The sequence below is a fragment of the Akebia trifoliata genome, chromosome 15 (genome assembly GCF_017979445.1).
Source record: "Akebia trifoliata isolate Shusen 1 chromosome 15, ASM1797944v1, whole genome shotgun sequence".
NCBI classification, from domain to species: domain Eukaryota; kingdom Viridiplantae; phylum Streptophyta; class Magnoliopsida; order Ranunculales; family Lardizabalaceae; genus Akebia; species Akebia trifoliata.
In genome coordinates this window covers 15,459,194-15,473,485 of record NC_141389.1, presented here as the reverse complement: position 1 = coordinate 15,473,485, position 14,292 = coordinate 15,459,194, and the positions used below count along the sequence as shown (strand labels likewise).

At 37.4% G+C, this 14,292-nt stretch overlaps 1 protein-coding gene across 1 annotated transcript; it reads left to right on the top strand.

Annotated features, from left to right (window-relative positions):
- Nucleotides 1-13,001: 13,001 nt before the first annotated feature.
- On the top strand, nucleotides 13,002-13,709 carry LOC147384423 (YTH domain-containing protein ECT2-like). Its single transcript, XM_086424936.1, has one exon. It carries the CDS (start codon nucleotides 13,002-13,004, stop codon nucleotides 13,707-13,709), a length of 708 nt encoding a protein of 235 aa, XP_086281062.1.
- Nucleotides 13,710-14,292: the final 583 nt, after the last annotated feature.

Below are 14,292 nucleotides of genomic sequence, written 5' to 3'. Positions count from 1 at the left end.
GCATTAATCTTCCAACATTTTGCATACGTTCAGATAATAACAAGAAAAATACAAAAGTGGGAATACAGTGCGGTCAGTCAAACATCATGGTGAGAAATGAAAAAAGAGTCAAGGCGTTCCTCCAAAGCACGAATTTGGACAGCCTGGCCCATCATCACTTTCTCGGCATCTGAAGCATCACGGCTCACCAAATTATTGTAAAGTCCTCAAAATGAGGACACTAGGCAAGTCAATCCCTCAACTTAGCAACTTCAGCTCGAAGCCTAGCCACTTCACTACCATCACTACATCCAGATTGGACAAGGACAGATGACAGCCGAGCAATCTCTTTCTGCATCTTCTTTTCAGATTTGAGCCAAATAGCCTGAATTCGACGATGATCAGTTTGAGACTCCTCCACCCGATCCCGGTAATAAAAAAAGGACGAAGCACCAAGGCGTGTTCGGGGAACTATCGACACAGACGGTCTCTCAGAGAAAAGCTCTCGAATCCAATGCAAGTATGCCGAAAATTGGTGTGTTGCAAAGATGGGTCGACTCAGAACCTCAACCCGACCCCATTCTTTTACGAGTCGACTCAAAAGTGCTGTCGACAAGGGACCAACCAATTCATTGAAATTCTCTGGGATAAGAACACCCTGGTTGAAATCGAATTGACAAAGAACCCGAAGCGGTACATAATGGGTTGCCCCGTGAAGACCAATCAGAACGAGAAAACGGGTACCATCGAATGCAATCAGGGGAGACCCTCGAGGTTGGAAGGCACCAACCCATCTTACTTCATCATCGTCAAGATTACCAATAAAAGAATACCATTCTTCTTTGCTATCCGAGATAAAGGGAGAAACTCGCCTCGACATCATGAGGACAAGATCGGCGTTAACGCAAAATGGATGATTAACTACTTCAGTTGAAGCCAGATGATCCATAAACCAGAGCTACAATAACAGGGGCATTCTAAACTTTGGAAATTAACAAGTTCAAGTTCAAATTTAAAACCAAGCTAAGTTTGGAATTTACCTGCAGGAGTGGAGCGCAACCTAGAAAAATTCGATCACGACCGGAGGCACAAGCTTTGAGGGATTGGAACATCTCGCTCAAAAGCATCGGTGCTAATTGACGTCCTTCTCGGACTTGTTGAATAACGGGAATGAGAGAAAGATCTATGATGTCTCCGCCACCTGGGAACAAGAGTTGACTCACCACTATCAAAGTAAGAACGTTAAAGTGAATCAACGGCTTCGAATGATCCATGAGGCGCTCAATCAAGAAGGATTTAGACATTGTCTTCAAAACCAACCCGCCATCTGGAATCTTCAAAAACTTACGGGTTATCCCTAAAAAGTCGGAGGCCTCACCTTGGAATCCATCACGCAATTGTGGAATCACAACGGGGCCTGATATCTCAAGCCCCAACAATACTTCAAACTCTTCGATGGTAGGAGTCATCTCATGCACCCCAAACCGAAAAAGATTAAGCTCGGGGATCTAATAGCCCAACATTGCCTCAATCAAACCCCATTGCAATGGAACCTTGGGCAAAGAGAGGGTGAACCCCAACTTGTTCAAGCACCATCGAGCCTTATCATCGTTATCCATGGAGCCGTACCTTTTCAAGTTGGGAAGAATAGAGGGCACTTCCATGGAGCTTGAGAAGAAGCTTTGAGGAAGGAGGGTGAAGAAATCGGCCAAATATGAAAAAAGGGAAGTAAAAGCGTTAAAATGAAAAGCTATGGCAAAACCAATGGTGAAATAGGCTTAAAGTGAAAAGCAAAACATACTGGTCCGTGTTTGAAACATAGATGAAGACAAATGACAATTGATCCGTGCCTAAAACATGGATGGAACAAAGCTTAGCTTATCCGTGCTTCCAACACGGATGAAACAGACATGTAACTCATCCGTGCTTAAGGCACGGATAAAAGGGGCAATAACCTATCCGTGCTCTGGGCACAGATAAAAAAATTGGAAACCCATCCGTGTTGAGAAAACGGACTAGAACATTTTAAGCCTTGGGGCCTAGGTCATTTGAGAGTTTGACAACTCCGGACCACGTAAGGGCCATCTCAAGACTCGATACATTGAAATCATATAGAAGGGTGATAGAAGTTCCTATGTGCTCAATAAATGCATTTAAAACCCTTAGAAATTCTCAAAATACATATTGAGCACGTGGGACTCGTCCAGATCACATCAAGCCAGGTTAGGCCTTCACGAACTACCTTACTCGCCGTAACTCACACCACTCAAAGGGCCATTGGGACCCTAATCGCACCCTTTACCTGCCCATAACCTCACTAACACTCGAAAGATGATCGATATCACGCCTAAAAGGCTCGGGTCAATTGCACAGATAATCATAATAATAAGACAAATGCAATGAAACATGAGCATAAACTCACATATATACAGGTGTTTGAATGTTCACAAACAATGTCCAAAAGCTAATATAAAATATTTGTCTGTCTACAAGGTACATCGAAGGGGGAGCATCGTCCCTGGCACTCTGGGTCTCTGGGATAGCTCCAGAAGAAGAACCGGCCATTGCACCCGAGCCAGACACCCCGGAAGAAGGTAGACCGTGCATCTGCAGTCGTCCCTCCGAATCCGTGAAGAATAACTCTGCGTCCAGGGCAGCATCTTGCTCCGTAGTACCCGCGAGATCAGCACCAGGGACAGCAGGTCCAGTGGAGGGGGAGGCCTGAAAATAAGATAAAGTAGATTAAAATACATGCAGCGATACAGGCCACATATATAAGGAAATAAACAACTGAAATGCATATACTCACCCTAGGAGGTGTCGAAGGCCGTGCAGAGGTGCTCGCTCCGTCTCGGCGTCGATAGTAATCCTGAGAAGATCACGAGAAAATCAATCAGAACATGTGAAAAAATATGCTACTATCTACACAGGAAAAGGAAAAAGAAACAAATAATTACGTACTATCTCAGCTTGGAAACGAGACTCCCACATGGCTGCCTCCAGCTCTAGCTCCTAGATACGAGCTGCCTGGGCCTCGATACGAGTCTCTTACTCCTTGAGTCGAGCTGCCTGCTCCTCCACCTCCGCCCTAGAGGCCCTCCTCCTGTTCTCCATCTTCACGGCCCTCGTTGCTTGAGCCTCGATAATGTCGTAACCCTCTCGAAGGTGACGAAAATCATCGACCGGAGAACAAAAACATCGATCGAGTGAGACAGGGATATAATGGAACATAGAAAATCATAAAGAAAAGAGACAGCGATAGAATGTGTACCGTGACAGCATGCTCCTGAAGAAGGACCCCTCCGATCTCGGTGATTCCATCCCGGGCGGTGACAACAGGCATGATGCACCCAATAGAGGCCTCTCGGAATCATGCTTGGTAGTCACCCCCTCTCACCAGTCCAGCAGCATCTACGCCCCTCGCTTGGGCAAGATACTCATCCACCGTCATCGCACCCGAGATAGGCTCAAGTGGAGCGACAGGGATGTGAAGGCTCCCGTCGTGCTGGAAAGAAAAGCGCTCCCCTAGATAAAATGTATATCTCTGCTCGTCGATGAAGAAGGGGTAGCGTTGTCGCCTGGTGTTACGCCGATAGGCATTCCTCACCTCCTGCCTCCCACTGACGGTGCGAGGGATGTCTCGCAGTGTAACAGAAAATATCTGCAAAAGAGATAGTTAGATAACAAACATGGATAACATCAAGGTCAAACAGAAGGGAAAATGCTAGATTACTCATGTCTCGAAATCGGCATCGATCAATATGGGCCCGAGCACTCCCAGTTAACCCAGTCAAACCTAGTCGAACTCTAGTCAAACCCCTCCCCCTTATGACCAAATGGATCAAACAATCGTCACAATCATACTGAGAAATCACTTGAAAAGAGACAAAGTGTGGGTGCCCAAAACAAATCAAAATATTCATGTCCCAGACGAGCAAAAAGAAGGAGAAATGAGATAGGAAACACAACAAGCACGATAGATACAAAACTCCAAATCAAAAGCATGCTAAAATAAATAAAGTAAAAATAAATAAATAAAGAAAAACCAACTCAGTCCTTACAGACCAACTCAACCCAAACCACCCCATTCTTTCACCCAAGCAACCCCCAAAATAATCCAAAATCATCTCTGAAACAGTTCCAAGACCTCATATGAATTTTTCCCATCCAAACTGTTTTTGAACTCCACCTCATTCTCACTCTCAGACAGCCCCTAACCGCCCCTTTCATCTTATCCTCAAAAATAATATTAATGATTAGACTATTTTTTATGAAAAATTTTGTACAACTAGAGGGTAGAAGGAAAGGCATCCTACCCGGGTAAATTTTGACAGTTGATTGAAGGCAAAGAAAGGCATGAAGGTCAAGGTTGGTGGTCTTGGATGCGAAATGGTTGTGTGGTTGTGATACTCTTGGTGACGACACTCCTTTTCCTTCCTATGATAAATGATGAAACTTCTCCCAAGTAAATGAAGTCCCGAATAAGATATATCGAAACCCACTCACTAATTTTTGATGTGAGATGGTGAGAACGAAAGAGAAAATAGGATCAAAGACCGTGAGATTGTAGAGTTCGACATCGTTTTCAACTTCTTCTTTGTCGTCAAAGTTCAACGATCACTTGACTGTGACTGATCTAGAAAAGAAAAGGGTGGAAACCCTAGGTTCTCTAACAACTGGGGTTTGGGGGTTATTAAAGAGAAATGATAGTAAAATAAAAGAAATCAAGTTTCTTTTAGTTAAAAGCTTGAAAGGCAAAGTTGGTATTTCTCATTTGTTTATATTTTTGACGATAACTTGACTTTTCGAACTCAAAATTTGATGAAAGAATACTCATTCTCTATCATTTTTTGTTGTGAACCTAATGGTATGATCAGATATTACTAATTCTCATTCTAACAAAAATTCACTATTTTGGATACCACCTAACCCAAAATTCAAGGATTTTAAAAATTTTATGTTCGTACTCAAATTCGAGCGTGCTTATAGGCTAAAATATGGTTTTCAACCATTTTAAGTCCAATGGCAAAACTAGATTTGGTTGAAAATGAACATAATAAAATATGAGTATTTTATCCAAAGTCCTTTGAGAATTTTCTTAAAATTTCACCATTTGATTTCCTAGAGATACAAATTAAAATTTTGAGGTATTACAGGGAGCTTGACAATTTGAAAAACCAATTTCAAGAGGCCTGCTTTAGATCATAAAGGGATTTATGCAATTTGCACACTTTATTAGCATTATTTTTGGTTAAACATAAAGGAATCTACATTTATACCTTCTCATCCAAGTCTCCATGAAGGAAAGCATTACTAACGTCTAATTGATGTAATTCATAATTCTTGATCGAGGCAATAATAAGTAAACATATAACAGTAACTAACTTGACGACCGGGGCATATATCTCGTGATAATCTAGTCCCTCTTGCTGGATGTATCCCTTAGCCACAAAACGGGCTTTATAGTGCTCAATGGAGCCATCTGAATAATATTTGATAATATTTTTATTTTTATATTAATCATATTTTTAAGTAATATTCTCGTCTTTCTTTCCCTTTTTGTATTTCGATTAGATCGGCTATAGTAGTAAAGATAATAATTGATGCCTTGTAATTTAAAGTCGATGTATGAATGGTTTTTATTTTTATGAAGTATTGGATTCATGATATTCAAATGAATCTTGTACGTTTTTTTATATTGCACATAGTACAATGTGTTTAATCTTCAACCAAAAGTGCCTTGTGGACACCGTATGTCCTATAGAAAATGCGATATCATTCTAGATCGCAACTTTTTCCACACACGAAACGCCAAAGATTATGCGATTAACTCATTCATCTTTTATTGTCTAAATAACCTTGTTAAAAGTGATTGGGATTTTGTTAACATATGCCCTAAGGGGCATAAGTTAAAGTGCAATAAGTACACTTTGGAAATTGGATTTTGAATGGAAAATACCCTTAAAAGAATTATTTTTTTTTATCAAAATACCCTCAGATTCCAATTTCCAAAGTGTATTTGGTGCACTGCAATGTGTGCGCTTAGGACACACGTTAACAAGCCCCAAGTGATTATTATCAATTTTTATTTTATAAGCCATATTTAAACTTATATTTTATGTGAACGTGTTGATCACTTACAACTAAATTATTTTCTTAAGAAAATTCAAATTTGTACGATGGAAATTGGAAAACGCACTTAGTAAAGTAAATGAAGACCTACATTACATAGGTTCACGTGGGACCCTCAAGTGTTCTGTGCACCTAATTCCTACGATTCAGCCACGTGTCACATAATTGTGAAAATACGAACCCTAAATGCTATAAAATCACTTCTTACTTCTCTTCTTGAGACTTCCTTTACCCAAAAAGAAATACTTCAAAATGGAACCAACAACGATTCTACTTCACATTACAAGCAAGGCCTTTGTTTGGGAATCCGGTTAATCTTAATCTAGATAAGAGATGTCTTCACTAAGGATCTATGGTGTGTCCTTAACAGATAAAACCTTTCATCAATTTCCACATCCAGTTGGTTTCCATAATTAAAGAAAGTTCATTTTTTTTATTGAATTAGTTATTCTGTTTCATTTTTTTCGTTGTGTTTGAGTTTCTTTCTTTACTATTTATTCTTAAATTATTCATTTGTTTAATCTCATTCACAATGTGCTAATTCATGAATCCATTCTTTAAGATGATTTAGTGAATATTGTCACATGTTTTAAATCCTAAACAATCATTAATTTTCAAAACAAATACTCTTTTTAAAGCGGTTGAAAATCATGGATTTCAAAAAGTATAATATAATTCACTGATAAAATCGATAACAAATAGGTAGAACAAAAAAAGGTAACACAAAGATATAATGAGGTTCATCTTTATTAGCCTGTGTCCTCAAAAGAAAATCACTCCTAAAAGTTGTGTAGTTGTTGCCTTTATTTCTTTTATTAATAGATTGCAAAGAAAGATAAAATCAGAGAATAAAATCTAATCTTCTTAAAAGGAGGAGAGAAAACATGTAATACCCCGAATTTTTTACTCGTATCCCGAGGGAACTTGAAAATGAGATTGTGAGAAAATTCTAAAGGAAAACTTGGATTAAAATACTCAAATATTGTTATGTTCATTTTCAATAGAAAATGACTTCGTCATTGGATTTAAATGGGTTGAATCATATATTTAGCTTGTAAGCATGTCTGAATTCGAGTTCGGATGAAAAAGTTAAAAAATCATTGAATTTTGTGTTGAGTGAGACCCAAAACAGTGAAATTTTGTTAGAGCGAGAATCAGGAAAATTAAACCACATCGTTAGGTCCGCAATGGAAAGATATTCGAAATGGAATATTCATTCGCCATTTTTCGAGTCCAAGTAGTCGGGTTACCATCAAAAAATATAAACAAGTGGAATTTTTTTTTTTCAAAAACTACCCTTAGCCCTTTTATATATAAAAGAGAGTTAGACACTCTTTCATTTACTTTTCTTCTTCTTCAAAGAAACAAACATCAATCATTTCTCTATTCTAGGGTTTCAACCCATTCACACTAACCTCCATTGTGATCAAGCCTATATTGATCGTCGACGAAGAAGGAAAAATCATTGGCATCAACGAACTCCACGTTCCCACCCCATTAAACCCTCATTTTTGTTTCTTTCTTTTGATCTCTCACCAAAAACAGCATGAGGGTTTGAGTCTACCCACTTGGAGTCTCATCCAACGTCGAAAAGTAGTCGTCTACCATCGTTGAAAGAGGAATGACACCTTCATCAAGGGTTTCGTGACCAACTTGTTCGTTTTACACCCAAGTTAGTCCAAACTCTTCTCTCGTGCCGTTGAACCTTGATCCTTCGTACTAGCTCACCACATTTGGAGTCCACAAACTTTGGTAGGGAACTTTCGATTCTTAGTGGTAACCTTTAGATTTTGAAATGTGTATTTAGATTTTAAGAAAACATGTTGTTTGTTTCAAATTGTAAAAACTTTGCTTCATATGCAATTCATGTTAGGAATAGAGATTTGATGTGTCTTATCATGTTTTAACATTAAAATTTATCGGTGGATCGAAGGGTTCGAAGAACAGAAGAAAAACCTAAAAAATGGATCAAAGAACCACAAATTTGTGAATGGTTCAGTACTGTCGGCATGAGGGGTCGGTGCCATCGACACCTGTCGAAGGCCATTCTGTTAGTCCCATTAACAAAATGATACTTCTACCATCAACAGCCACCGATAGAACTATTTTCAAAACTACTTCTGGCTCTTGGGTTATGTTCCTTATGACTTGTACATGATTTCCCATCCTTTATTTCATTAAAAACATTTAAGTAAATGTCCTATTTAATTTTTACTTTTCATTTACTCTAATGACTTGTACATGATTTCCCATCCTTTATGTTCCTTATGACTTGTACATGATTTCCCATCCTTTATTTCATTAAAAATATTTAAGTAAATGTCCTATTTAATTTTTACTTTTCATTTACTCTAATTTCTTTAATGAAATTATGGTTTTACCCCTCATTTCGAAATGATGGGAATGGTTTCAAAATCTAAATCTTAAATGATCGAAATCTGAATTTTGGTTTTAAGAGCAAAACGTAAATTTCGACGTTTTTGGCAAAATTTCAAAAGTTGATATCTTTCGGGTTACTTTGAATTAGACTATAAAAAATATATGGTATCAAATCTCGTGTTGAAGGCTTTCGTTTCCAAAAATTCATTTTCAATTTTAAGGAGTTTGAAAATTTGAATTTTCGACACTTAGCCAAATTTTTACCAACTTTCTCAATTTTGGCAATTTTACCTTCGCGTACTTATTGGGACCCTGTTTTAACAATAACTTGATAGTTTTTTTATTAGATGATCAAAGTGAAGTTGAACACTTGAAAAAAAAAGGTTTTAATTTGAAATGTTGAGAAGTAAAAACACCATAAAATGGGAAAGGGACAAAATGATAAAATGTCAAAATCACACCCAAGGGGTGATGTCTGCATTTTACATTGTATGTTGTGTGTAGGTTAGTGAAGGGATATCCAGGGGTAATGAATGGTTGCATGTAAATTTTGTTAGTGTATAAGCACTAAGTACTGTTATTTATTTTAGGTTGGGGGGACCCTGTTGCATGGTAGGAACTGGGTATCCACTCTCAACCTTGTATTGCTAATTTCTTTTTTATTTTTAAAAGAAAAATAATATATATAAGTAGCTATTTTGTAAGTTGTTAAAGAGACTGTGAATGTCTGAAGGGATAGTGCGTCATATCATCAGGAGTGATGTACTCTCGTAGGATGTACGGTAGGGACCACCAAGCTCATACGTGATATGTAACGCGTATGAGAGTGAAGTCATAATTGGAATTCGGGTCCATTCCTCTCTATCTTTATCAGTGAACATGTATTGTAAAGGTGGTCGTATACGAATGGAATATTTATTTTGGGAATCACATGCACACCTAATAGGCATAGACGAAGATAATTAGTCTATGATCACTAACAATCTAGTAGTAGTCAAACATTCTGACATGTCGAAAAGAGACCCATTGCTGGTTACATAAAACGGCCCGCTTGAGTCAGACAAATGGTCACTAGTGTAGTAAGTGCAGTGATTGGTCACAAAACCAGGAACTAAAAACTAGATTTATCTAGTAACCTCATGTCCCGACTAGAAGCAATCCAATCGTGAATCTCAACTATCTAATTCCAGTACTCCACCATTGTGTAATATGTATCTGTTATTTTATTTTAAATTATAAACTGTAAAGCATGTCTAGTATTTTAATGTTGTCAATTATATTTGCATAAGAATGAAAATGTGTAATGACTGATGCTATGTGGGATTTTAAGTTGTTTAGTTGCTCATCCTTGACTATATGTACTAGTTAACCGTTGTTTGATTTGTAAAGCTTGCATATTCTGAAATGTATCAGTATGATTACTAGATCACATTAGGTGAGGTTACTAGTAGGAATTATTAGTGGACCTACTGAGTAACCATTATTACTCACCCTTTGCTTCCATTTTTTTTAGCCTCAGAACCAACAGTCGGAGAGGCAGACTAAGAAGCATCAAGCGAGGATCATCTGGTGGGTCATACCGACGATCAGAGTCCACTACCTGGTGAGCACTGAGACTATTTCCATTAGGAGTCATCGTGTCTAAGAGGTGTATATAGTTTTTGGGCCAAGTGATATGTTTATGTTAGAATGAGGATGAAATTTTGTAATCCTATATATATTTTTATCTTTTGGACACTCTAATCTAACCTCATACCGTTTGTAACTTACTATTTTCCGTACCTTGTATAATCTTAGCATCTGTTATATTTAGGTTTGGTTGAAAATTGGTTTATCAGGTTCTGTATTTCGTGGAACGCTAACATAAATAGAAGAGGTGTAGACACCCTATTTTCGCATTTGCCTGATTAATCAACTCATCAACCCGATTGCAACGGTTCCCAATGATGGATGATTATTTCAATACTTTATTTGTTACTAGATATGTTTCAGAAATTTGAATGAGGTATTTCAAACTAATAAAACTGTAGAAACCACACTAAAAGTATAGAAATCATCATTTTTCAAATAAAAAGAAGTTTTACGATAAAAATTACTAAAAAATAATCAAATGATCAAAATAACCCTAACCTCAAAACATCCCTAGAGCCTACATTATGATTAGGAAAATCCTTTCAAACACATAAAACAACAAATTGAAATCAAATAAGTCATTTTGCCAATTTTTATGAAATTCGATAAAATTACGAAAATGCCCCTCATAAAGTTCACGACCATTTCGCACAAAAAATTTCATAAATGACACAAACTAATATTCTTATTGAATTTCTTACGAAAAATTGATTCCAAAACATCTTGGAACATTGAAAAACGACTTAAAACGCAAAAAGTCATTTTCGAGGGTAAAATGGTAATTTTACAATTTTAATAATTAAAATTTTTGAAATTAATAATTAAAACAGTAATTAATGTAAAGTGAAATCCTAATTAAAATTAAAGTCAATCAAGTAAGACTTAAGTCAAATCTTAAAATCAAGTCAATCAAGTAAGACTTAAGTCAAAATCCTAAAGTCAAGTTAATCAAGTGAGACTTAAGTCAAAACCCTAATCAATCTAATAAGACCAAAGCCAAATTCTAAACCTAATAGAATTCTAATTAAATTCTAAAACTACATGATGTAATTTTAATTAAACACTAACTCTATTTAAAAATAATTATAATTAAACACTAACTCTATCTAAAATAATTATAATTAAACACTAACTCTATCTAAAAAGCATTTTAAAAATCTATAAATAAGGGTCCCTACAACTTATTTTCGTATTAAAAAATAAATCCTAAGAAAAGTAGGTCAAAAAGCTTCCCTAGCCTCCTATAAACCCTCATTGTGAAGCCCCAACTCCTTACCTAACATCCATACCCTAACTTTACCTCAAAAAACACTTAGAAACTCTTCAAAAACACCCGGAAATCCATAAAAAAATTAGAAATATTCAGATCTAAGAAGGAGGTACTTCGTCTTAGAGGTTTGAGACGAATCCGGTGACAGAACGAAGCGAGGAGTACTGTACGAGGAGCTGTTCTATCAGATCTGAGGGAACAAAACCATTGCATTGCAAAGGTAAATATTTTCTTTTTAATTATTATTTAGGTCTTTTTAGTAATGTAATCGTTTTTGAAAATTAGTAGAGACGGGCGTTTGCCGGGCGGGATTGGTGCTTAACTCCTTCCAACCCCGTAATATGATCCCCGGACTCAGTATTTTTTAGTAGATTAGTTGTTTGTTTATCTGTTTCAAGTCAATGTTCGGTTCCTAGACCGTAATAAGTAGGTGGCGACTCCCAAACCTCAAAATCAAAAGTGGATCTGTGCACCCCGCAGATCGAGGGCACTTTCAGTGGCGAATCTGCTGGGAACTATTGAGGATCAGACTTGAAAAGCCCCAAGTATGGTAACATTGCCAATGACCTAGTTTTTTTTATTTAATTTCTTGTTAGTTTCTTTTTTATTGTTTGTTTATCAGTTTTTTTAATTATTCTTGTTAGTCCGATCATTAATCATTCGATTCTACTTGGAGTACCTTGATCCAACATATTGTTTTCTATGGTTTAATCGAGGGCCATTCAAAATGACCCTAAATAATACGAGATTTCTATGGGTTGGTTTCATTGAAGATGGGATTATGATGGTTGGACAATGAAAATTTTATTTTATTTTTATTTTATTTCTTAAAAAACGTGTGTAGATTTTTTTTAGGTGTGTGTCTTTCCACAGTTTTTTTTTTTTTTTTTTTTGTTTTTTAAAATTTTGTTAGTGTGTGTTTAAGCTTTTGGTTATTTTTTTTTTAAATAAAAAAAAAAAAAGAAAAGAAAATTTAGACAAGTCTTTTTTATGCTGTTAGCGAACAGCATCCTCTCGATCAATTTTAAGGATGGTGTGCCCATAGCAGAAACTCACTTTTAAGTGTAAAACCCTTAATGTTTTAAATTGATATGTGGTCTGCCATTAGAAGAAGATGGGTTTTCTTATTTTTATCTTCTTCTCAACTTGAGAAAGAAGATAACAAAAATCAGCGAGATAAGAGAGAAAAACGTCTCCTCTCTCTCTCTCTCACTCACTCTCTCTCTCTCTCTCTCTCTATCTATCTCTGTGTATCCAAGTCCAAAAGTTAGGGTTTTGTGTTGCTAGCCTTCTCTGAAGATATCTGATATGACTACCATCGTCACTCAACTTCTAGACACTTCAGATTTGCTACAGAAATTGTCTCTTGATTCATAGATCAATACTTTTGAAGTTCCTGAGGCTACCAAGAAGCCTTCTTCCATTCAACATGGGTCTGGTGACGCTGGCGGGGCTTATAGTCCAATCCAATAGTACGATCTCTCCATAAGTCCTCAACTGCAGGAATTCACAGACCCATCTTTGTACTATATTTCTAATGGATATCCATCTTCTCCATATTATTGCAGAGGTTAAAAATGGGATGTCGTCCCTAGTTATATAAATACAGATGGAGTGGAGATGCCTGCTTGAGTTTACGAAGACAATGGATCTTTTGTGTATCATCCCCATGGGTATAGTTATGTACCCTATGGTGCATACTCGCAGGCCAGTTCCCTGGTTCCCACGATGGGACACGATGGTCAGTTGTATTGACCTCAGCATTCATTTTTACCAGTCAACAACTCCAACTAGTGGGCTATACACTCCCAACCAAGCCCCTGCTGCTGTCCAGGCTTTTTCAATGGTAGCAGCAGCTAATGGAAACCTAAATGGGAGTGTCAACAGCACTAACAATGGGTCAATGCCACTTAAACCAAGCCATTTGAATTACAATTCCTATGGAAGGGGTATATTGCCAGGTGACATCCCTGCATCAGGTTATCAGGATACTGGATTTGGTTTTGATGGGATGTGGTCACCTGTTCCATGGTTAGATGGCCCAACTTTATCTGTTGAGCATCTTAGACTTGCTACAAGCAGCTCTTTCTCTTCCACATTTTCACACATGAACAATATTCAACCTAGAAGGGATCAAAATTTCATGAGGCCAACATCTAGATTCATGAACAGGATGTACCCAAACAACAAGATGTATGGTCAATATGGAAGCATTGCTAGAGCTGGTGGTGGTTTTGGATCTAATGGTTATGATTCTAGGACTAATGGTGGGTGTAGATGGTTGGTTGTTGATAATAATTACAAAACAAAGGGTTGATCTAATGGTTTCTGTAGATGCCGAAATTAACTCTACACTTTTCCTCTCTCCTAGCTGGGGTGGACCTGCAAATTAGCCCACTCCGACGATCAAGTTAGACAAGTTGATCAATGTAATTTAGTTTAGAGAGAAGAAGAATTCCAACCTCTTTTTACCCATAGCCCTCTTCCTTTTATAAGCATTGAGCTTGATCATTTTTTGTGCCATCCTCTGAAATGACCCAGGGTAGTTAGTTTACTAAGGGCAGTTAGCCTACTCCTTGACACGTCAGCTGCAGGGGTTGTTGCAACTGCCCTGCCACTTCTGGAATAATCAGAGCTGATCTGACATGATGTGGGTTGTTAGAGCTGTCAATCAATGGCACATCTGTCAGATCCGTCTTACTGACCTATACTGCCATTGTCTGGACTACTTAATTGGTTGGTGGCTCAAGTCTAAACTGGACATCTGTGCTTCCGAAGAATTTAGTCAACTGGGCCAATATAGCAGTCTATCCGAGCTTAAAATTATTAATTCCGGGCTTTGCTTGAGCCACGTGTCCATGTTTAAGAATTTCCCCCACAGTTTCTATAGCTATGGCAAT